The sequence below is a fragment of the Rattus norvegicus genome, chromosome 9 (genome assembly GCF_036323735.1).
Source record: "Rattus norvegicus strain BN/NHsdMcwi chromosome 9, GRCr8, whole genome shotgun sequence".
Classification (NCBI taxonomy): domain Eukaryota; kingdom Metazoa; phylum Chordata; class Mammalia; order Rodentia; family Muridae; genus Rattus; species Rattus norvegicus.
Genome location: NC_086027.1, coordinates 81,375,854 through 81,401,143, shown reverse-complemented (window position 1 = coordinate 81,401,143; position 25,290 = coordinate 81,375,854). Strand labels below are relative to the sequence as shown.

At 44.1% G+C, this 25,290-nt stretch overlaps 1 protein-coding gene across 2 annotated transcripts; it reads right to left on the bottom strand.

Moving 5' to 3' along the window:
• Positions 1–1,173: 1,173 nt before the first annotated feature.
• Positions 1,174–25,290, bottom strand: Tmem169 (transmembrane protein 169). Of its 2 annotated transcripts, NM_001109574.1 has the most exons (4): positions 25,168–25,281; positions 14,561–14,687; positions 6,261–6,658; positions 1,277–3,579 (listed from the first exon to the last, which is right to left on the bottom strand). In NM_001109574.1, exons 3-4 carry the CDS (start codon positions 6,529–6,531, stop codon positions 2,957–2,959), a joined length of 894 nt encoding a protein of 297 aa, NP_001103044.1. In that variant the 5' UTR covers positions 6,532–6,658; positions 14,561–14,687; positions 25,168–25,281; the 3' UTR covers positions 1,277–2,956. The 2 variants fall into 2 exon arrangements, with proteins under 2 accessions (XP_038940151.1, NP_001103044.1); XM_039084223.2 differs by lacking the exon at positions 14,561–14,687 and having other exon boundaries at positions 1,174–3,579; positions 25,174–25,290.

Below are 25,290 nucleotides of genomic sequence, written 5' to 3'. Positions count from 1 at the left end.
GAGAAAATAAGCTACTGACTGAGTCACTTGGAAAGGACACTATCCAACCTGTTGAACTGTCTGCAGGCTGGGCAGTGTACTCCAGGTTTCCCTGCTTGTGAGCTGTTACCCATGCTGAGTTGGGCTTTAGTGATACAGCTCCATTTCTGTTCCTGTCATTTCTGCTTCTGTAAGTAACCCCTTACCCATATTCCTGTAAGCAGCCCCAATAAAACTAATTGGTTCACCAAGTTGGACTTTGGTGGTATCCATAATTTGGTCTGCTGTGGGTTCTGTTGGACTTTGGTAGTCAGATTCAGGAAGAGGAAGTGGCCAAATAAGAAAATAGATGTTGGTGGCTAGCTTTAGGGATGTAATCTAGTAGTTTTGGCAAGGAAGAGGGAATGGGGAAAGGGAAGGCCTGTCATGTTTGTCATGCTCAGGCCAGCTAGGGCTCCCTCACTACTTAAGAGATGACTGGACAAGCATTAGAACAATGGAACATTCTTCTCAGAGCAGACAGCTGTAGCATTGTATGGACAATTCGGAAACATCATTAAAATCCCAATCACGATTGATTGCTGGGATGCCACACTTAGCTCCTTTTATCAAATATTTTCTTTTAAAGCCCTTGTTTTATAAAGCTTCAAGTAAGTAAGTAAGGGTGAGGTGAGGGAAAGAAACTTTATGTTGCCCATTAATCTTTTCAATACTTCAAACTAAAACCCTGTGTTAACAAGGGGGGTGGGGGAGAATGCCTCAAAAAAGGATGTGGAGGGGTTGGGGATTTAGCTCAGTGGTAGAGCGCTTGCCTAGGAAGCACAAGGCCATGGGTTCGGTCCCCAGCTCCGAAAAAAAGAAACCCCCCCCCCAAAAAAAAGGATGTGGAAAGACAGTTCAGCAATTAAGGGCACAAGAGCTTGGGTTTGGTTCCCAGAACCTGCAGAGATGCTCACAACCACCTGCAACTCCAGTTCCAGGGGCTCTAATCCCTCCTGACCTCCTCAGAATCAGATGTGCATGGATGCCCTTACATATATGTAGGCAACACTCATACACTCAAGATTAAAAAAAATCTTCTAAAGATCTCTCATCCATGTGACTCTCAACAGGCCCACCTGTTTCCTGAAAACGGCGGCATTCAGAGCTATTTTGGAGAGCCCCCAAAATAAAATAAGTAAATGCTAACCAGAGTTCATTGTCTTTATTTTCATTTATTTTATTCATATCTCTGGAAATGCACCAGAAAGCACCACAGCTGTCCTCAAAAATACTGGATACATTTTCTTTTCCTTTTGAGCAAACTAGTAACAGGATTTTTTTTTTTTTAATTCTCTGAAAGTGAAGTTCAGCACCATACATTAAATAAATGTCCCTGGCAGGCTTTTGGGGAGCTTGATCAACCCCTCTGGTTCACTGAGTGCTTCAGAGCACTTCCTTCTGAGACACACACACCAAAAAAAAATTAAATTAAATTAAATTTTAAAAAATGATCATCACTCTTTTTAAGAACCCAAACCCCAAAACTCGCTGACCTCTTAGGACTCAACTTTTTTTTAAATCAGGATACTCTTAAAAATGAAGTTGTTATTTCTCCAGTCCAAAATCTTTCCATCTAGATTAATCTGTTATATTACTCCTAACCCTGTCAGAGAAGCTTCATGTTATAAAGGTCTGAGAGAATAAGGCTCCTGGGTTTAGTGAAACCACAGGCTAGCTGTGGTTTATATTTTGAGCTACTGATCCCTGCTGGGTTAGCATTTGGAAGATGTACTCTCTCTCTTCTCCATCTTTATAGATTAAATATTGTTAATCCCTGTTCCCCTTCCTTTCCAGGAAGAATTGTGCTATGATTGTATGACCTATGCTCCTATCTAATGGGTCTTCCCAAAGAACCCTGAAACCACTTGACAAAAGGTAAGTTGCCAAGTACATGAGATACTACTATCTAAGGCATAAGCATAGTGCATGTAACTCAGATCTATGTATAAACTCTCCATATAAGACTAGGGCCAAAATAATTATATGAGTAAACAAACAAATAAATAAAGCTGCATTAGAATTTGGAATTCTGGATGTATCTAAATACCTGTCCTAAGATGTTGATTTGTACTCAACTACCCAACAGCCACTATTCCCCTTTTCTCAAATTCACATAACCCCAGTAATCATCTAAGAATATAGTTACCCAGATGAAAGATTACATTTCCCAGCATCCTTTGATTGTGAGGTCATGTGACTATAGTGTGGCCAATGAGAGACAATAAATATTGAGAGGGAGTACGGGAGGGGGTGGACTTTTAAAGCCTCCTTAAACAGGTTGAGTGTGCTCTCCTTTCCATCTCCATTGGTATGACAGTTAGAGATGTAGTCAACATTGAGGAGCACTGAGGATCACATTCCGCTATCCTGTGAACTCCAGAAAATTTAATAGAGTCTTGGGATGGTCTGCCTCCAGCATATGTATAAAAATGATGTGCGTTTCTCTCTTGTTTAGCACTCTGATGTTTGTGGCTTTAGTTATATGCAGTTCTATCTAAATACAGTAATGCACACAGTCTTTAGATTAGTAGCCTAGCTCCCTAAATGTCTTGCTTCATTCCCATCTATTTTCTTGGTAGATTGTCACCTCTGAGCCTCTTTATATTTTCTGTCACATTTAGGCACACACTCCCCTGGGTTATAGTCACCAATAACACGTTTGGGCCCCTGAAGAAATTTACGATTCATATCCCACATAAGCAGTCATTTTAGGGCAAAGAGTCAAGAAGCATTTGTATTTCAAATGAACTGCTTTGGCACAAGTCGCTTTTCTGTTTTGCACCACCTTGAAATAATGAAGATGGTGGGATACACCAGTGTGAACTTGGATTTTCCAGGACTATAGAGGGTATTAGATAGTTTAAGGAAAGACTCTAGATTCCGTAGTATGGACTATAGACTACTACTAGGGCCGGGGAAGGAAGTCACCGGCGGTCTACACAGTAGAGGTTTCTACTTCCGGGATGGGGTCCTTGTTGGAGAGATTGCTGGAGATATTATCAGACTCCAGCAGCTCCACAATGCTGTAGGGAGAACAGTCCTCCAGACCCAGCTTGCTGCAGAGCCAGCCACAGAAGCCCTTCTCCATGTCACAGGCAGCCCGCCACCATGCTGCCCAGGACCATGAGAGCTGGACCACGGCAGCATAAAGCCCCAGGGAAGAGGCCATAGCCATGATGAGCACTGGATAGAAGAGAATGAGGCACGGGCAGCAGGAAATCTTATGCCAGAAGGTCCTTTCTTCATTGTACACAAGAAAGATGTTGTACCAGGTAATGGTGCCATAGTAGAAAGACACAACAAAGGAGAGGACAAAGACCACAGGCAGGCAGACTAGTGTCCAGAGGACCACATGTGGCCCCTGGTCTGCCCCCACCTGACAGGCCCTTCTTCCCTCGGGTGCTGCTTCCCTTGACAGCTCCTGGGGTTTGGTCAGCTCCTGCAGCTCCTTCTCTGTCAGAGTGACGTGGATATCCACCATCTGACCCTTTTTCTTCCCTCGTGTGATGGTCCCAGTTAGTGTGACATAGCGACTGTCCAGAGGCATGTTCCACATACCTGCAGCACACAAAGGAGATAAGCATCAAGAACTGAAGAATCCACGGTTCATCTCAGTGCCATCCTGAGGCCCGGCCTGAGTGGGAGTAGCACAGCGAGTGAGTCAGCAGCAGACTTAAAATGGATCTCCTTGGAAGGCAATCTCTGCTGCTATTACTCCCACAGAGGCCGCCACCTCCACATGTGTGGCCCTGAGAAAACTGTGAGCAAGATAAACAGGTCCTTCCTATTGTTTCTACATTTGTCTGGACCACAACTTTGACATAGTCTCTGTAATAGAGAGACTGGAACCTCTTCACCACTTCAGGATCCTGTTATGAAGGCATTATTTATGAGTATTGACCTGTGCATAAAATGTGTGTGTGTGTGTGTGTATGTGTGTGTGTGTGTGTGTGTGTGTGTATTCCCCCTCCCTTCTCATGTCAAGCTCTGGGTTTCCCTGAGATGGGGAATGCAGTATCTCATGTCTAAAGACAACCTAAATCTTAAGTCTAAGCTATAAATATCCACTCACTCTACACACACACACACACACACACACACACACACAGAGTGATGAGTTGAGTAGATTTGGCCCCATAGACTCCTGCTTGGCCCATCGGGAATGGCACTATTAGGAAGTATGGCCTTGTTGGAGTAGGTGTGGCCTTGTTGGGGTAGGTGTGGCTTTGTTAGAGGAGGTGTGGCCTTGTTGGAGTAGGTGTGTCACTGTGGGGGTGGGCTTTAAGGTCTCCTATGCTTAAGCTCCACCCAGTATGGAATTCCAGTCTCCTCTGACTGTCTGCCAAAGTCAGTTTCCTCTTGGCTGCTTTCTTTTTTTTTTTTTAAATATTTATTTATTACATATAAGTATACTGTAGCTGTCTTCAGACACACCAGAAGAGGGCATCAGATCCCATTACAGATGGTTGTGAGCCACCATGTGGTTGCTGGGAATTGAACTCAGGACCTCTGGAAGAGCAGTTGGTACTCTTAACCACTGAGCCATCTCTCCAGCCCTTGGCTGCTTTCAAATCAAGATGTAGAACACTTGGCTCCTCTAGCACCATGTCTGCCAGGGTGGTACCATGCTTCCTGCCATGACAAGATAAGGACTAAACCTCTGGACTGTAAGCCAGCCCAATTAAATATTGTCCTTTATAGAGTTGCCTTGGTTGTGGTGTCTCTTCACAGCAATGGAAGCCCTAAGACAGACAGACAGACAGACACACACACAATATTATATATATATACATATATATATACTATACACACATATGTAATTAAAAAATTTAAAAAATATGTAAGTCAATGCCTGTCTTGCTTGACAGTCCCCCGTGACTTCCACTGGCTCTGACAGTTCCCAGCCCTCCACTGTGCCCTTTCAAGATGCGCAAAGCTCTAGCCTGGCTTCCCTTGCTAACCTTTCACCTCCTCCCTTGGTTCTATCTGCACACTAACAGAAACACCCCTTCCATAGGCCAATGTTGTTCTCACCTCAAGACCCTTGCTGTTTTCAAAACAAAACACACACAAAACCCCCCTCTGCTCCACATCTTTCTTTCCTGGTCATCGTGTTCCTTGGATAAGTTCAAATGCCACTTCTTTGGAGAGGTCTTCTGTGGTACATAGACCCTCCCCGCCACCCTCTGCCAGTGGTCATCTCCCTGCTATTGAAGGTTGGGTTGTCTTTGGAATGATTATTACCACCTGAGGTCATCGTGTTCACTGTCTTCCCAGATTAAACGCTCAGCGATGAGCATAGGGAGACTGCTCACGTTGTCGACTCTGAACTTGAGTCTTAACATCTGTCCTTCTGCATGCCTAGGCCTACCTAGTACTGCACGATGGTTCTTAACATAGATAACCTGCAGACTCCCTGATATTCTTAAATGGAGGACACAGATAGAAATTTCATGGTGGAATTCCTAAGAATTTCTGTATCACACAGTTTCCATACTATGTATCTTCATGAATATTGACCAGGTCCCTACAGTGTGGTGGATGTGACTTTAACTAGTGCCTGAGGAGTATGAGTGTATTATCTATTTCCACCTAATGATGATATCATATTTCACACAAATCTTGACATTCCCAAAAGTGAAGAAGGAATATTGTATCTCTTTGACTTCAAAACTTAAAACAGTCTCTTTCTTCTTTCCTTTCTTTCTTCCTTCCTTCCTTCCTTTATTTCTTCCTTCCTTTCTTCCTTTATTTCTTCCTTCCTTTCTTCCTTTCTTTCAGTTTTACCTTTTGTTTTGTTTTGTTTTGTTTTGTTTTGTTTTGTTTTGTTTTGTTGAGACATGGTATCACTGTATACCCAAGGAGGGCATCCAATTCATGATCTTCCTGTCTCAGCCTCCCAAGTGCTGGGATTTTAGGTGTAAGCTACCACACCTGGCTGCCTGTTCACAATTATTATGAAAGATAATGACTGTTGTTCTTTATATATGTTAATTAATTAGCCTATAACACCACTTCTCTAACACTAGCAGTTGTGAAAGGGTAGGGATCCCGCCCCGTCTGGACTACAGCACTGCAGGCTAAGTAACTATTGTCAGTTTAATGAGTGAAGACAGCAACCCCTCAAGGTATGCATCATCAGAAAGAAAAAGCCAGAAAGCCGGTGCTCATCTGCTGGAGGGCTAACCCCACTTTGGTTTTCTTCCTGTCTTTGAACCAGGGGCTCCCGAAAGACTCACCATCATCTCCAGGGTAGTCCAGGAAGTCCTCCCCCTCTTCTTCCTTAGGCCGATCTCCAGCTTCAGATTCGTCAGGTTCCTCATCCGTCTTCTCATTATCTGACCGATAGATGATGATGGATTCTGGGCGAGAGTCTTTCCTCCTCTTCTTCCTACGGCCCAATGTGGATTCCCCATCCAGGGCCAGGACAGCAGCCACCGCCCTCCTCAGTGAGCCGTGGTGGGGGCTTGGGAGCTGACCCTGGCTTCCCACCGGTGCTGAGTCTTCCATCCTAGGTCTGAGAACGAGCTGAATTTACGGAAGAGTCTGGCTTGTCTGCGCAAACTCAAGCACCACACATCACACGGCTTCCACCCAGAAAGGACTATGCAGACACGCCCCCGAGGATGACTGCGACCTGAAAAACAGAAAGGCATCAGCCGGAACCATATAGGGCAGGCTGGAGATAAATTGGGAAATCAGTGTAGGAGGGAGGGGTCCATAGAAATCCTCTTTCGGTAACAAATACAGAATAAACGTGGTATTACAAAAACCTCGTTAGTCCAGTTAAAGGGTGCAGAGTGTGGGCGTCAGTGAGGAGGTCCACAGGCAGGTAAGAGTGAAACCCAATCTTCCTCTCATCATGAGTGGAGACTGTCTTGGCAGGGGCCAGTACTTTGGACTTCTGACTACATTCTGAATACATTCTAACAATACCCAAAAGGAAGTAGGGTAGTGAAACCTCACTAACCCCATCTACCTTGCTATGGAAGAACCCGACTCCTGGTACAAAATGCCCTCGGGAAGTTTCAGGAATCTGGGTTGCTTTCACTTTCAACACTGCAGAACATTCTTTTGTTCCGCAGCTAAGCCAGAAAGAAAAGAAAAGACAGAGCATCGTTTAGAGAAAATGTGGGCACACTATTTACTGCCTGCAAACTAACCCTGCATTAGTATTGCTTTTCTAGGACAGTGGTTTTCAATCTTGTTAATGCTGGACCTCTTCTAACACAGTTCCTCATGTTGCGGTGACCCCTCCCCCCAACCATGAAATTATTTTCGTTACTATTTCTGTAATTTTGTCATTGTTATGAATTGTGATGCAAATATCTGATATGCAGGCTAACTGTTATGAGACCCCTGTGAAAGGGCCGTTTGACCCCCAAAGGGGACCAGATGTTGAGAACTGCTGTTCTAGGAGAAAGTTAGGAGCCTCTATCTGGGGCTTAAAAGCACACCAAGAGAATCAAGACAGATGAGCTCTGACGTAAACCCAGATGACCTCTCAGGAGGCTGCAATCCATTTTTGAGCTTGAGCCATCCCAAGGAATCCTGTGTTGCTGCTGCTGCTGCTGCTACACGGTGAACATTAGCAACACCCCACCTGTCATAGTTAGTTAACCAGCTACTCACAGGGGGAAAACTGTCATTATGGTAAGTGTCAAACACTTATAAGGGGAAGCCTTTTATTATGGAAGATGGCAAACTTACATACAAGTAAGACACACTTTAATGCGTCTTCCTGACAGCCATCACCTACTTTCAAGAGTAACTCACAATGTGGGGCTGGTGAGATGGTTCCGTGGTAAGGGAGCTTGTTGTCAAGCCTACAACCTGAGTTCCAGCCCCTGTGGGGGAAGAAGAGGACTGTCTCCTGAAAGTTATTCTCTGACCTCCACACACTCACCGTGTCATGAACATGTGTGCGTGTGTATGCGTGTGTGTGCACACAATAAATAAATACATAAATAAATACGATTATTTAAAATGCTGTTTCAGAGCCAGGAGGTGGTAGCATGGGCCTTTGGTCCCAACACAGGAGGCAGAGGCAGGTACATCTCAAGGCCAACCTGGTCTACAGAGCCAGTTCCAGGACAGCCAGGGGCTACATAGAGAAACATTGTTTCCAAAAAAAACAAAAACACTGTTTCACTGTTTTAAAAATTAATATTAGACAAATTCACAATAGGACTAGAAGATGGCTCAGCAGGCAAGGGCACCACTGAGACTGACAATCTTTGTAATACATCTATGGAAGGAGAGAACCAGCACCCCTAAAGCACTCTCTCTCTCTCTCTCACACACACACACACACACACACACACACACACACACACACTCACACTCACACAATTTTTTACAACCTCACAATAGCAATGTTCTATGTAATTTTTAAAGCCATTCTTTAACATCATTGAATCTGTTCGGATCTTGCTGTTCCTACAAACGGTCTTCCATCTCTTTGCCTATAGCAGCGCCACCTAGTGGAGTTTTCAGCCATCACACCTAAAATGAGGCAGGGCAAATAAGGAAGAGCATTTGCTTGTTTTTTTTTAAGGAATTTATTAATGTATTTTATAAATGAATGTTTGGTCTGTATGCATACCAGAAGAGAGCACTGGATCCCATTACAGAGGGTTGTAAACCACTCTGTGGTTGCTGGGAATTGAACTCAGGACCTCTGGGAGAACAGAGCAGCCAGTGCTCTTAACTGCTGAGCCATCTCTCTAACCCAGAAGAGACAGCAAGAGATGAGGAGTTTTGTAACTCACCTTCCCCCTGCACCCTCCCTAAGAACATCTTGGCACACCTAAAAAAGGTGGGACACAAAAGACACTCCATTTCAGCTCTGAAGCTCTGAGCATTTAATTTACTTGAACGCTCATTCCCTATCTTAGCTTGAAATTCCTAGTGCCCAGAAGACAGGCAAGGGAGATGCAGAGGACAGCAGACACTCTAGTCAGGAAAGCACAGGGTCATAGCAAAGCCTTCCATGCTGTTTTTTTGTTTTTTTTTAATTTATTCATTTATTATATATAAGTACACTGTAGCTGTCTTCAGATACACCAGAAGAGGGCATCGGATCTCTTTACAGATGGTTGTGAGCCACCATATGGTTGCTGGGAATTGAACTCAGGACCTCTGGAAGAGCAGCCAGTGCTCTTAACCACTGAGCCATCTCTCCAGCCTGCCTTCCATGCTGTTATCTGTGCCCTTTAGGGAGGTATAAAGTGATCGCCTGTATCACGGTCCTACAGCTTCTTGGGTGTCCGTTTTACTGAAGGACGTGGATAGTGGGAAGCAGTTTTGTATTAAACAGACACTTAGGGAATAGGGCTGCATACCTATATACATTTTTAAGGAGGGAACTTGGAATCCTTACCCTTCAGGAGGACCACATCTTCCCAGCCACTCCATGTAGGTCCCTCAGTGCTGAGCCGTTTTGGTGAGGAGTCCTGACTGAGCTCATTGGGGAGTCCGTCTGCTTTGACTCTTCCTGGAGATAATCGGTGGGCTCCTTAGCCCAATGAATTCACAGCCCAACAACTTAGGGGATCGGTTACACTTAAGCATAAATGTTTTTAACTTCTCAGTGTTCTTAACTTTGTTTATCTCATTCAAAATTAAAAACTCCATCAAGGTTCCTTAAATTTTTTTTGCAGGAGTGTGGTTATTTAAATAAAAATGCCTCCCATAGGCTTATATATTTGAATGCTTGATTATTAGGGAGCGGTGATACTTGACCAGAATTAGGAGGTATGGCCTTGTTGAAGGAACTGTGTCACTGGGGGTAGGTTTTGAGGGTTCAGATGCTCAAGAGAGGTCCAGTTGCTCCTCCTTCCTGCTGCCTGCTGATTCTGATGTAGAACTCTCAGCTACCTCTCTAGCACCATGTCTGCCACTGTGCTCCCCACCATGAGGACAATGAACTAAACCTCTGAATTATAAGGCAGCCCCAGTTAAATGCTTCCCTTCATCAGAGTTGTCTTGGTTATGGTGTCTCTTCACAGCAATAGAACACTCTCTAAACCAAGGAGCAATATTAATACAAGTTATTTTTATTTAAAATAATGTTCAAACCATGAATTTTGATCATATTCTTCTTCTATTGTTTTGGTTCGGTGCCTTTTTTCTTTTCTTTTCTTTTTTCCTTCGGAGCTGGGGACCAAACCCAGGGCCTTGCGCTTGCTAGGCAAGTGCTCTACCACTGAGCTAAGTCCCCAACCCCATGCAATACCCATGGAAGCCAGAAGAGGGCATTGAATCCCGTAGGGCTAGAGTTACAGACACTTGTGAGTTGCCATGTGGTTTCTGGGAACTGAACTCAGGACCTCTGGAAGAGCAGTCGGCGCTCTTAACCACTGAGCCATCTCTCCACTTCGGTGCCTTTTTTCTTAAAATACAAGGTTATTATGCAAGTGCAAATAACTCCCTCTAAACACAGTGCCCTCTGTAAAAGATGAGAACCTGTGGGTTCATGCTGTTTATTGAGGGCAATCAGGCATGATCAGGTAATAAAGGGCTATAGAATTTCTTCCTCTAAGCCTCACCTCTAAGAATGCTATCTATAAGCACTGGGCTTAGTTCAGGCGGATGATTAAGGACTTAGGACACAAAGGCAAGACTCCACAATCTGCTTATCCACTGCGGAATCACAAAAGAAAATCAACTACGGGATAAGGTGAAAGGGCAAAGGACAATTATCTAATGCTTGGAAGGTCAAAATTTTCATTCCCTGGAAAATGAATGCAACCAAAGTTTGGAAATACAGAAATAGAAGTGAAACAAAAAGCCACCACCAACAGCTGTGTGTGTTGTATTTGATGAAATGTGACCCCAAGTCCTCCCTGTCACGTGGTAATATCAAAGACACACCATTTTTAAACATGGGCTTTGCTCAGACTGAACAGCATTCTAAGCTCTGCTTGTGTTCGCTCATCCACATCCACAGCCCACCTCTGCTGTGTCACTAGACACTGAGACCATTCAAAGCAAACGAAGGGAGGAGAGACTAAAGAAGTGAGAATACATAGAGGCTGAAGGGTGTGTGCACCATTGGAACCATAGAAATACTCAGAAAGAATGAGAAGGACGTATGGGGATGGGGGGAGTGGAGAATTAGGAACAGAATTAGCAGAGAGCTAAATGTCACTGGGAGCATACAGCCTTGGGGGCCCTGGGGAGGCAGGGTCACACACAGAGTCCAGCTCTTCTCAATAATAAGACATTTGAAAATGAAAAATTTTTTGGTAGTTTAGAAACTTCCATACTAACAGAAGCTACCACTGTGGTTCTTAAGCTAATTTATAGTATGCTTATTAGTAATATACAAGAAGGCCATTTGCCTCCTCTCAAATTTAAAATTGATTTTGTTAAAAGTACATGGGATGGGGTCCTGGGAGTGGATCTGGGAGGAGTTATGGGACAGAACAGAGCTTAAATATTATCTAAATACACTGTATACATGAAGTTCAAAAAATAATAAATATATTAAAAATCACACACAAATAACCGCACTGAACATGGTACCAGACGAGGCAACGCAATGCGTAATACAAACCGAGCACAAATATGTCAGAGACACAGAAATAGCCCAGCATCCTCGTCCTAGAAGCAGCCTAGCGTTTTCTCCAACTACAGCCTCAGACTTGCTGTGGGAGGCTCTGTCACAGACACTAGAGTAATCTCAGACTCACGCCCACTGTCTGACAGCCTGTTCTGTCAAAAAGTGGCATCAGCCCTCATAGACAAGCAGGCAGCCTGTTCCTGAGGAACTTTCCATCAGACTTGGGTGTGTTGCCATTCCTGCAGAGGAACAGGCAAAGCTTACTCAACCACAGGTGGACTCCCGGTGTTGCCAGATCTAAGATCAGTTTGCTCACTGCTGTGTTAAAAACCCAGCGTAGACAGAAATTAGTAGCAGTCAGTTTATTCAAGGTGAGCCCTGAGGAAAACAGAGGACACTCTATTCCAATTTCCTCCTTCACTTGGCTCAAGTCTTCTATAGGGATATGAGGGGGTTACAGTGACACTGTGGTTGGTTACAGTGATCATGGGTGGGAAATCCCCACACTGGATGGAGGATTTCTCCAGGCTTTGTCTCCATCATTCTTTTTTTTTAATAAGCAAAGGCGAGGATTATTACGGAGATCTCCGGGCCGACACATATCCTGCGCAGGAGACAGAGGTGTCAACCTGTCTCCATCATTCTTTAAGAGACTAGTTCAAACCAGCTGGACAGCCACATTACTCCTCTAATCCCAACACTCAGGAAGCAGAGTCAAGCAATCTCTGAGTTCAAGGCCAGCCTTGCAAACATTGTAAGGTCCAGGAGAGCCAGAACTACATAGTAAGACCTTGTCTTGAAAACAAAACACAACAACAACAACAACAACAACAACGAAGAATCTAGTTGAACTCAGCTCCACCTCCCGGATAGCATCTGCATTTTCTTCCTAGGTAAACACTTTTCTGCTAGTCAGTTTGTATGAGTTGAAGGGAGGAGGGGTGCAACAAGTTCTGTAAGGACTCCCCAACACCAAATAAAGTGTCATTACAAGTAACAGCAACAACAAAAGTGCATGCCAGGGGCTGGAGAGATGGTTCAGTGGGTAAGAGCTCCTGCTTTGCTAGCAAGAGGAACTGAGCTCAAATCCCCAGCACCCATGTAAAAGCCAGGCATGGTCATGCACCTTTAACCCCAGTATTGCCTTCTGTTTATAGCCTTAGTTCTTAGTTATGCAGTATTTCATGTCACGGATTGTGAGTGGCATTGTGAGCTCTCCCTCGTCCCTCCAAGTAGACTGTAAACTTGCAGAGGTCAGGAATTGCCGTATTCTTCTCTGCCACTGGTGGACTGGACACATAACAGATAGTCAGTATATACCTGTTGACTTCTTAGGTCAGAGGAGAAATAAATGATGAGTGTTTTTGAGTAACGAATACATAAGTACTCTGGATGATGGAAAGAAGTGTTAAAAAGAAGACAGTCTAATTCTCCTTCTGACTTTTGTACACATAAAATGCTGTGGTGTGGGGCTGGAGAGATTAAGAGCACTGACTGCTCTTCCAGGGGTCCTGAGTTCAAATCCCAGCAACCACATGATGGCTCACAACCATCTGTTATGGGATCTGGTGTGTCTGAAGAAAGATACAGTGTACTCGTATACATAAAATAAATAAAACTTTGGGGTTGGGGATTTAGCTCAGTGGTAGAGCGCTTGCCTAGTGAGCGCAAGGCCCTGGGTTCGGTCCCCACCTCTGGAAAAAAAAATGCTGCGGTGTTCGGTGTGAGAAACACATTCTGAATCTCTCTCTTGTCTTTTGGATTCTACAAGAGGAAAACAAATCTGCCAGGTTCCCAAAACTTTAATTAGTAGGATCAAGAGACGAAGCACAACTTTGTTCTCCTTTCTGGATCATGCTTGCCCATCCTCTATCTCTATTACCAGGTCAGAGTCTGGTAACCAGCATCGCCCCATAGAACATTAACCTCAAACTGGACTCTTGGTCATCCAGGGGATCAAAAGATGCTCTAGGACTCATGCTTAGAGAAAAATGGTTCTAAGCCATTGGCTTCTAGTCATTGATGCCTTAGTCAGTCCTTCAACTCATCATTAAAAGAGATTTTTGGAGCCAGGCATGGTAACATACATCTGAAACTCCAGAGTTCAGGAGGCCGAGGCAGGGGAATCATGAGTTTGAGGCCAGCCTGGGTTATTTAGTGAGACTTTGTATTCACAAAGAAACAAAGACCTTTGAAAAAGCTGAATAAAATCATGGGGTTTTGTCTTTTGGGTTTTTTTTTTTTTTTTGGAGGGGAGTTGGGGTTTTTTTTTTTTGTTTTGTTTTGTTTTGTTTTTTGCCTAAAACCCATTACTATAAAATGAAATCCAGACCTTCCATGTGGCCCGAGGCCTCGTAACATCACTCTCCTGTGCTGTATCACCTCCCTTACAACTACTGTCTGCAACCATTCTGGCTGACTGTATTCTCAAGAGCACCAAATCCTTTCCACCTTGACATATTTAAATGCAGCCTACGTTGGATGATATGTTGTACTACCCTACTCCATCACGTGATCATCTCTTAAGTCCTAAGTTCAAATGTCCCCTCTTCCAAGGCCTTCTTTTCCCACAACCAAAAATGGACCCCTTCCCTTTCATGATTCTTAGTCTTTAAGATAATTTCCCTGTGTAAAACTTATCGGCACTTGTAACTAAGTATTTAATTATTAACAAATGTTCTTTCATCTCTTTGTTGCCTTTCCTCCATAGGTGACCATAAGCTCTGTGAGAGGTGTAGTCACAGGGGAGATCAACAAAGCGATGTTTAAGAAAAAGCTTTAAAGGGCCGTGGTTAACCACTAGCCTATTTTGAGGCTGAGACTAAAGAGAAATAGAAGAAAGATGCTGATGTGTTCCTTTGTGTGCTAGCCATTCCACACTTGGTAGACCCTCCTCCTATATTTATTGTCTTCCTGTATTACTTCTGTTTCTATTATTTTTAATTGTATGTATTAGGAAGGAGTACTGTACACATGAGCGCAGGTACCTGCAAAGGCTAGAGGTGTTGGATCCCTCCAGAGCTGTAGTTACAGGCCAATGTGAATGAGTCCTATTTTCTCCTTTCTAATAATGCAGGTTTCAGGGGGTCACATGATGTCTCTGGTAAAGAGAGCAATCCTAGGCTGGAAAGATGGCTCTGGGGTTAACAGCACATATTGCTCTTGCAGAGGATCCAAGTTTGTTTCTCAGTACCCACATTGGATAGCTCCAGCTGATCTGAAATCTTTGACTTCGTCCAGCACTGACACTCATGTGCATATACCCACAGACAGATGCACGGACATACACATAATTAAAATTAATTGATTAATTAATTAATTAAAGATGACCTTTCCCATCAGGTAGTGGTGGTGCACACCTTTAATCCCAGCACTCAGGAAGCAGAGGCAGGTGAATCTCTGAGTTTGAGTCCAACCTGGTCTACAGAGTAAGTTCCAGGACAATCTGAGTTCCACAGAGAAACCCTATCTTGAGGGGTTGGGGGAGATAGAATTTCACAGCATCCCTTGCAGCTAGGCATGATCAATCAAATGATTAGTTGTCGGAAGCCATACAAGGACAAGCTAATAATTAGCAGGTGATCATCCTGAGATGGCCAGTCTCGGATTATTATATAATCTGTGACTGGTTCACCCTTATTAAGCAAGGTTGTAAGGGATTCATTTAGGAAAGATTCCTGCTATTAAAATGCTTTTCCTGTTGTTATATTAACAATCATTGAGTAATAGCCCACCCCTTTGAAGCAGATCTCTGCAGATCTATGAAGATGTACTGTCTTATAGTGATGCTATATAGATAAATAGATGACTTCTTAGTCTTAATGATGATCCTATAAGAATTCCTAAAATTATGTCAGTGATTATTAAACTCCTTTATAGTGGGACTGCTATTAAGTCTTTTTCTGATAGTCAAAACTGCAGTGAGAACTCTGCCAGTCTCCCAAGTGTCACCAGTTAATTGCTCTTAGACTTTCTCCTACTCAGAGCACATTCCAAGAGGTTGTAAAACAATTAACCAAAGGTCATAAAAGGGGAACTAATGATTTATTATAGGTGGTAGGACAGAGGATAAAATATTGACTGGGTTTATTTACACAAAACTTCACTAATAACTTAGTTATGGTTTTAAACCTTTAGTGGGGCTGGAGAGATGGCTCAGTGATTAAGAGCACTGACTGCTCTTCCAGAGGTTATGAGTTCAATTCTCAGCAACCACATGGTGGCTCACAACCATCTGTAAAGAGATCTGATGCCTTCTTCTGGTATATCTGAAGACAGCTACAGTGTACTTATATATAATAAATAAATCTTTTAAAAAATCTTTCTCTCTCTCTCTCTCTCTCTCTCTCTCTCTCTCTCTCTCTCTCTTTCCTTCTTTCTAAAAACAAAAAAAAAAAAAAAAAAACCTTTAGTGAACCTGTGGAGCTGTGACAGGTGATGGATGGCCAAATAATTACTCCTGATGGATATGCATGTAAACATTCTCTGTTGTAAACTTCTATTTCAATTTATGATTTGATTTTTTTTATAAACTGTGGTGAACTTTGTAACGTGATCTGAAAAGATGTTTAAGTGCAGAGGACAAAGAGAAGGGACTGGACTGAGCTGGAGGGGACTGAGCTGAAGAGCCAGGACTGAATGAAGGAAAACTGAACTGAATTGAGCTAAGGAGAACTGAGCTAAAAAGATCTGGGCTGAGAAGAAATGCAGAGTGGAATAACTTAGAGACTACAAGAGAGCAATGTGCAGAATACGGAGAAAAAGAGGAAAAAAGATGAAGCTGCAGAGAGCAGAAGGAACAGGCAGGTTTTTCCCTACCATGTGATAGAACAGGTCCTTTCTTAATAGCAAGACTAAGGTAGGCTTAGTCTTATTAAAAGGAGCAAGCCTTTTCTCTCACAAACTTGGGTTTAATTCATTTAGCATTAAAAGGGTAGAAGCTATTTCTTTCTCTATGCAATAAAGATTGGAGCTCATCTTTCATCCAGAATGAGTGAGTTCTTTCTGCCCTCGTGCTTGGTTTTTGCCCTATATGAATATGTAAGTATGGATGTGTGTGTAATATGTAATTGTGAGAATGTATGCATGTGTGTTTATAAGAATGTAATTGTGAGGATGCATGTAAGTTAGGCCCAACTGGTTTGAGTAGAAATGTATAAATGAATCTGTATATGAAATTATATAAGTTTATGCATATTTGCCTATGTAAAAGTTTTTCCTTCTGCAAGCGCTATTCGCTTCTCTTGGTTCAATAGAAGTTTATTGCTCCAAACTTTCTCTTAGATTGACAAGCAAGAAGCATAGGGAAAAGCAATTAATCCTCTACTTTATCTCCTGCTGTTTTAGAATGAGGTGCTAAATGCCAGAGACTGCAGTTTCTGGCCTCAGAGGAACACAGAAGGCTGGTCAGTTACAGTAGCAGAGCATAGTGACTTAGACATAGATAAGTAAATCAGCTACAGTAACACAGTAACTTAGATGTAGATAAGTAAACTTATTATTATACAGCAACCCTAAGTATCTCGTAAGACAAAGTCTTCCCTCCACTGACGCTCTTCCCCCTCTGCTGCCTCAAGAAGAACCAACGAGAAAGAAGACTAATGCCAGGGCTAGCCCCCCAGCAATTAGTGTCTGGATACATGGATGTGAGTATGCAGTTTTACTGTCTTTCCCTCTATTTCTCTTTTAGGAGTTGGGACATGGTCCTTCCATAGTCCATTCAGATAAAAGCAGCCCCTTAGTGACAGCAGAAGAAGGACGCAGAAAGAGTTTAAGTATAGGACCATATATTCTTTTTGTTCAGACTGAAATTATGTGGGGAGGGGAGTCTTGTATTAATCCACAATTTTGGTTTTCTGAATATAGGCAGATAGAAATTCAAAATTCCAAAGCAATTTATATCTCAATCCCTCTGCTGTATCACTGGTATATACACAAAGTTTAAGGAGCATTCTGGACTCAGAACACAAAACGACATGATCCCTGATAATGGATAACTTAAGTCATTTTGATTCTTCTGGGAAGCCCAGAAATTCTGAAACTCAACTATCCAATACAAAGAACTATTCCATGAATACTGGCTAAAGTTCTATCAGAAATCCCCTAGAGGTCTGAAGAGATGGCTCAGCAATTAAAAGCACCAATAGCCCTTCAAGAAGACGAGGGTTCAATTCCTAGCACCCATGTGGCAGCTCACAACTATCTGTAACAGCAGTTTCAGGGAATGTGACACACTCCTCTGCTTCCACATACTCTTGGAAGATATGTTATGCACAGACAGACACGCAAGTGAAACAACCATAGGTATGAAATAACAAGTTTAAAAAAAGAGAGAGAAAGAAAAGAAAAAGAAAGAAAGAAAGAAAGAAAGAAAGAAAGAAAGAAAGAAAGAAAGAAAGAAAGAAAAGAAATCCATTGAGGAGCTCAGTGTAGCCCAGTACATATAATAGGAATAGGACTTGATGCTTGCAATAAGAGGGTCAACAATGATGTTTTATTAAATAGAAGTTACTTATATATCACTAAAAATCTTCAAAGTTCAAACCCTTAAAATGAGTAAGCCTACAGCATCTTTGGAGGGCCAGGCAGATCCCATGTAACCAATGGGATTACTGGTCTACCTCCATGCCAAACCTGTAGAACTGCCTCTCTGCATCATCGTGGACGGTTCAATGTCGTGTTATTTCCCTACAGTCTGTTCACACTACCTCTCTGCTCCCAACTAATCCAGCACATTCTTCTACTCAGATAATTCAGCTTAAATTACAGCTTTAGTAGATGCAGAAACCAGGGAACCTAGAGGCCTGTGCTTTCATGTGCACTGCAGGGTAACTAGTGAGTAGGGTTGAGGTTTGACTGGAAAGAGTTAATAAAGGCAATGGCACCAAACCTTGACAGTAGAGCTGGATGTGTAAGTAGCAGGGGTGATTAGAAAGACGAGGGCTTGAGTCTCATCAACTAGGAAGTTACTGTGACTTTCCCTTGCAGCCACCAAGTACACTGTCCAACCAATGCCTTTAAAAAAGGCTGGTCTGTTTGGCATGAGTTGTATAAAGTTTCATGGGAAAGTTTCTGGTTTAAATTTAGGTGATTGGCCCAATTTTAAATAAATGACTGTGCAGACAACTAACCAAACAAACTGTGGACTGGCCACATGCCACACTGTTGGTGGACAAGAAGTTTCCAATCAGGTGCTGTTGAAAAATCCTAGGCGTGGTCTTTTGCCTCTTTCTCATGTTGCAGCTGATTTGCTGTGGCTACAACTGTACAAGTATGGAGGGCTGTCTTTCCAAAGTCTGCCACTACACGGTGGAATGTGCCCTGCGTCTGACTTACTGCCCTTCCCACTCCCCCACCCTACCCCACCCCGATCTGAGTGTCTGTCACTCAAGGATCACACATCACCGGTCTGGGCTGGCCAAAATCTGCTCATTATAACTGACCACTGTAAGGTATGCCATCAACAAGGAAACAAAGTGTTTATGGTTTTACCATCAAAAGTTACCAGCCATTCTTGCAGAGTCTCCTCTAAGGTAGAAGGAACTGAGCTCAGGCCTGTATTAGGTGACTGGAATTGTGGTAGAGCAAACGCAAAACCTCCCTGCCTCCAGCTGGTTGCTGTGAAGGGGCAGTGAGCACAATCAGGACACAGTTTGCTTCTCTCTGTCCTCTTGTAACTAGAGTAAAATTTGACACATTCTACAACTTCAGTTGCTTTTTGTGAGGTTCCAAACCCAGGACAAATGGCCAGGTGCCTATTTAACATATCAAAGTGAATCCTGCTACTAGGTTCTCCCTGTAGTCCCCCAGACCTTTCCTGTTACAGTCCCCTATGGCTAGTATACCTGCCCTCTTCCATGAACTTTCCAGCCCAGTAGTTTATATAAGGCAACCATTTTGGTTACTCACTCTCTTTGTACCCAAAGATACAGCAGCCTAGCCTCCTGGCTCCTGCAACTGGCTCCCCTCTTTTTCTTGTCCTTTTCCCTCCCCCCCTCTTCCCTTCCCATCTCACCCCACTAGCTCAGCTCAGGGTCATACCCACTCTGGCTACACTCTCCCTTTTATCTACAGTAAACCTTCTCTTTCCTTGCCTTTTCCTTTGTATTTCTGTTATTCACTCACTTGTGTTTATTTTTTTACTACGTATATTGCAGTGAGGGCACATTTGTGGGCCACGGAACACATAAAGTGGCAGAAGAGAGCTTTTGGGGGTTGGTTCTCTCCTTCCACCATGGGGGTCCCAAAGATCAAATTTAGGTCTTTGGGCTTGTCAGAGGACACCCCTACCCGGTGAGCCATCTTTGTTGGCCCTTCACATGCCGCTACTTTTACAGATCTACTGATTTGGAGGAGGGATGAAGAGATAGTTCATTGCTTAAGAGCACTTGCTGTTCTTGCAAAGGACCCAAGTGCAGTACCTGGCGCCCATGTGGTAGCTTAACAACTGTTCTACATTCCAGTCCAGAGGACCCAGTGTTCTCTTTTGACCTCAAGGGTATACCAAGCATGAACACAGTGCTCAAATATGCATGCAGGCAAAGCTCTCATACATAATGAGTATGAGTAATATTCTTTTGAAAAGCAATTACTAACTTGGAAGACCATGCAGCTGAATGATATTAGTCTCCCGCTGAGGTGGTGTAAATGGTACCCCTGAAGCAACCTAACGTTGAGAGTGCTGCTTCTCATGGTCAACTTTTTCCAGCCTGCATCTTAATGCCTAACTGGAAGAGTTAGTCATTCCTGGGAAAAACCAGCTGAGACAACATGTAAACTTTACAAATCAGTAACTTTAAGTAAAGTTTATAAAGTTTCTTGGCTGGCTGGCAGGCAGGCAGGCAGCCACAGTGGTGCACACCTTTAATCCCAGCACTTGAGAAACAGAGGCAGGCGGAGCTCTGTGAGTCTGAGATCAGCCTGGTCTATAGTGGGAGTTCTTGGTCTGCTACCTAGTGAAATCTAGCCTCAAAAACAAACAAACAAACAAACCATTAAGCAGTAGAATAGAGAGCTAGCTTCAGTCAGTGAAATGATTGCCACGCAAGCTTGAGGTTGTGAGCACAAGCCCCAGGAAGCCAGAGGTCATGGAACACATGCTGTTATAATCCCAACAGTGGGGAGATAGAGATAGCCCGATTTGGGGATTCCTGACTAGCCAACTTAGTTTGCTCAATAAGCCACAGGCCAAGACAGTCCTTGTGTCAAAAAACCAAGGTCGATGGCTCCCAACGAATGACACCCTATACTGTCCTCCTGCCTCCATACACATGCACACATATTCACATGTACACATACACACAACATTACATTTTTTAAACTATTTTTTAAAGATTTATTATATTTATATGAGTACACTGTAGCTGTCTTCAGACACACCAGAAGAGAGCATCAGATCCTATTACAGGTGGTTGTGAGCCACCATGTGGTTGCTGGGAATTGAACTCAGGACCTCTGGAAGAGCAGTCAGTGCTCTTAGCCACTGAGCCATCTCTCCAGTCCTTGAAAAAGATTTTATTGTCATGTGTGTGCATATGTATGTGTGAGGATGAACATGTGCACAATTTTAGGTTCTTATGAAAGCCCAAAGGTGAGCAGTCAAGATCCCACAGGGCTGGAGTTACAGGCTTCCCAGTATGCATGCTGAGAACCTGTTGGAGATCAGGAAGTGCTCTTAACTCTGGAGCCCCTAAGGTTAAATATTTAACTTGCAGAAAGATAGTTGACTCACCAAAAGCGTGACAGCACACAGCCTGGAAAATGAAAGCACATGTTAACTCAAGGTTACTGCCGCAGAAGAGAAAAGAAAATCCCATCTAGCTCAGCCCATCACCTCAATGCTATTGGCCACCTGTTCCGTCTTCCTTTTCCTATACAAGCCTTGGGGCCTATAGGTTCCCTATACGAACCTTTGAAGAGTGGCACCTCCCCACCACCTTCTTCGTTTGCTGCTTTTCCAGATGAAAGCTTTTCCCTTCTCCAGCAATCTGTCCCATTCACTGGATTTGGGGGTGGACAAATGAAAGAACTCAGTGGGCCAGGCTGGTGGCCCGGGCCTGCGCTATCAGCTACTCTGGAGGTTAAAGCAGGAGAATTGCAAGTTCAGTGCTTGACTGAGCTACAGAGTGCAGTCAAGGGCACCCTGGGCAACTAAGGAAGTCCTTTCTCAAGGTAAGAAATTAAGAGGGCTGGAAATAGAGCTCGGTGGGTGAGTGCTTGCTCCATATACATAGGCCTTTTTGTCTCATACACATACGAAGGCCATTGGTTCGGTCCCTAGTAAAGAGGAAACATACAAACAACACTGAGACTGATTCTGCACCATCTGCCTGCAAAGAAAACAGTTCCTGGTGGCAGGGGCGGTTGTTCATAAAGACCTCGTACGCTCCTACTGTAAGAGCTGAAGATTGGACCCTTTATTTGGTTACCGTCCTACCTATTGTGGTAAGTACTTCCACCCACCCATTCCTGTGCTACAACACAAGACTGAACAAAGACAGAGAAACCCAAGCGTCCCCACGACTGAGCTGTATTCCCAATGCCTAGAGCAGCACCTGGTGCACAAGAACTCTCTGCGCTCCATACTGACTGAACACTCCTATGTGAGCTGTCTTAGAGGGCTCTGGCTTGGAGGCACGACCGCAGTTAGAAGCCTCACTGGTTGGTATTCCTGCTATGCAGAGATTCTGAGAGTCTGCATGTTGTGTGTCACTCTGAGGCAGCAGCTGGTTTGCAAGGGGGTGGGGGTGGGGCGAGTTAACCAGGAAGGTGGGGAGGGGGAGGGTCAGGGAGCTGGGTGAGCAGCAAGAACATCTCAGAGGGGAAAGGAAGCCACTGCTAATGGGCTGTGACAGCACAGGGGGTGTGGATGGATCCTGGTGACAGCAAGCTCTCTTCACCAGGACAAAGGAAGCAGCGGTGCAGAATACAGAGATTAGAGCTGGAGTTGGCCCAAGAAGTCACCAAAGCAACATAGTGGTGATCTAGAGTGAGGCATGGCTCATGAAGGGGCCAGAATTCAAATCTGAAAACAAACGACTTACGGGTGAAATTGCCAGGTGTGGTGATTTTTAGGGGCTAGCAGATCTTAAAACCCAGGAGGCAGAGGCAGAGACAAAGAGAACATGTCTCTTTATTTTAAACCAAGGAGCCCTTGGAGAGATCCCACACTCCCCAACCACAGGTTTACCAGGACTGAGAGAAAGAACTGACTGCTCTGTGGCAGAGTCCCCTGCAGCTGACAGATGTGCCTCCCATCCCAGTCAGTCCTCACTAGAGTTCCTGCCTCAGTCTGTCCAGTGACCACACTCAGCCTCTCTCACTCTCTCTCTCTGTCTCTCTCGCTCTCTCTCACTCACTCTCACTCACTCTCTCTCTCTTGCTCTTTCTTGCTCTCCTCTCTCTTGCTCTTGCTCTCTCTCACTCTCGCTCTCTCTGCCTCGCTTTCTCTCTTGCTCTCGCTCTCTCGCTCTCTCTCTCCCTCTCCCTTTTACTCTCTCTTGCTCTTTCTTGCTTGCTCTCTCGCTCTCTCATTCTCTCATACTCTGTCTTTCTCTCTCTTGTTCACTCTCTCACTCTGTCTTTCTCTCTCTTGCTCTCACTCTTGCTCTCTCTGTCTCTATCTCTCGCTCTCTCGCTCTCTCTCTCTTGTGCTCTCTCATTCGCTGTTAGAGAGCATATCTGAGGGAGATGGAGGTTTAGCTCTATAAAGGAATGCTAATGCAAACTCCGTGGTTGGATCTCCAGCATGGCAGATGAACAAACAACCTATGTCACTTTGTCCTTGGGATCAGATAGCTGGGAACTGTATTTTTCTGAAACAATTCTTCAACATCGATATTTACAATTATTTTTAGGGGACTGTGGAGATGGTTCAGCAGGAATGGGTACTAATTTCTGTGCAAGGAGGAAGACCTAAGTCAGATCCCCGAGCCTTAGCTTGTACTCCAGACAGGAGGATTGCGGTGACTCCCTTGGAGTCAACAGGGGGCCGAACTCCTGGTTCAGTGAGAGACCCTGTCTCAAGGGATTACAAGGTTGACAATGACAGAGAAGGGCGTCCAACAATCTCCTCTGGCTTCAACAGGAACACACACACACACACACACACACACACACACACACACACACAAATATACCACACACACAAAATTTATCTTTAGAGGTTATAGTGGTGCCATTTTTCAATGTGTTCACGAGCACATAACTGACCTAAACGGAAGGCTACCTGAGCTCCTGATCAGCTAGCTACCCAAAGATAGCAGAGAGCTTTAGTTCTTCCTTTCTGCATGTTGGTTGGGATTGGAGAGGGAAGTGCTCCTAAAAAGAGGTCAGAGGAGGGCAGGGAGGTGGAGGGACTAGAAGATGAGATGCTCCCAGCACTGCAGTCTGGCTGGTGGGAAAGACCCAGTGTCTAACTCCACTTTCCATTTGCTTTGTGAATTTTAAGTAGTGGCTCCAACCCCCACCTCCCAAAACAGACACGAATGGCATTTCTTGGCTTAACACCTGGAAAGGGAAAACAGAGCACCCTGGCACATTTAGACAACTTGATGACCTGGGTTCCGTCCTCAGCACCCGTATGGTACAAGAAGAGAACTGACTCCTGCAATTCATCTTCACACACACACACACACACACACACACACACACACACACACGTAATTTTAATTTTTAAATGAACACACAGAAAGGCAGGGCATGGTATCCCACACCTTTAATCCCAGCACTCAGCAGACAGAGGCAGGTGGATTTCTAAGTCCCAGGCCAACCTGATCTACATCGTGAGTTCCAGGACAGCCAGGGCTAGAGAGAGAGAGAGCTTGCCTCAAAAAAATCAATAATAATAATAATAATAATAATAATAATAATAACTAATTAAAAACAAACAGAATGTGTGCAATAAATTGTTCCTTGGAACCAACTCAGAGCTGACAAGTTTCTTGCTGAAGGGATGAATTAGAAGGCAGGTTCCAAAAACATAAACCAAGAGGTAAATCTTGTAAGAACTACGGAACGATTCATCTTTTTTTTTTTTTTCCTGCTGTATAACCCAGATGAAACGGATCAGATCTCAAATCTAGGGAAAGGTGCTTCTTTCTTTCATTTCTGGGTGGGGCACCAAGTATGAGGTGAGGCTGGGCCTAAATTCATTTTGTTTAATCATTCATTATTTAGGCTCTGTGGATAACTGCAACTGTAGGCCCTCTTCTGCCCCACACCCTCCTTCCTTCACTCCCTCCCTGAAGATGAAGGGACCTGGCTGTCTTCTCTTCAGCTACCTAAGCCTTTCCCACTTCCCAGCCATCCGCACACAGCAGCTGAAGCCCAGACAGCCAGATGTCTGTTGCAGAACAGCATAGCGAGGGCCCAGACCTGCAGCCTTTCTCTACACAGATGCTCTGGAGATTTAATCTTAATTAACGATGGGAGCTATGGCCCCAAGAATTGGATTTTCAGAACAGAAAATGTCCTTCCCATTTTGTTCTTTCTCATTCTCTCTCTTTTCATTCCTCTGTCGTTTCCCCCAATGTCACCGAAATTTAAAAATAAATAGGAAAATATCGAACGAGGAGTCTCACCCACACGTTCACTGGGACCCAGGAAGGAGGCTGAGGATGCAGAAGACTGCAGGCGGCCGCCAGGAGCGGTCCAGCTCTGGGAGGAGGCCTCGCCCGCCGCGAAGGCGGGCCTGGGCGGGGCCT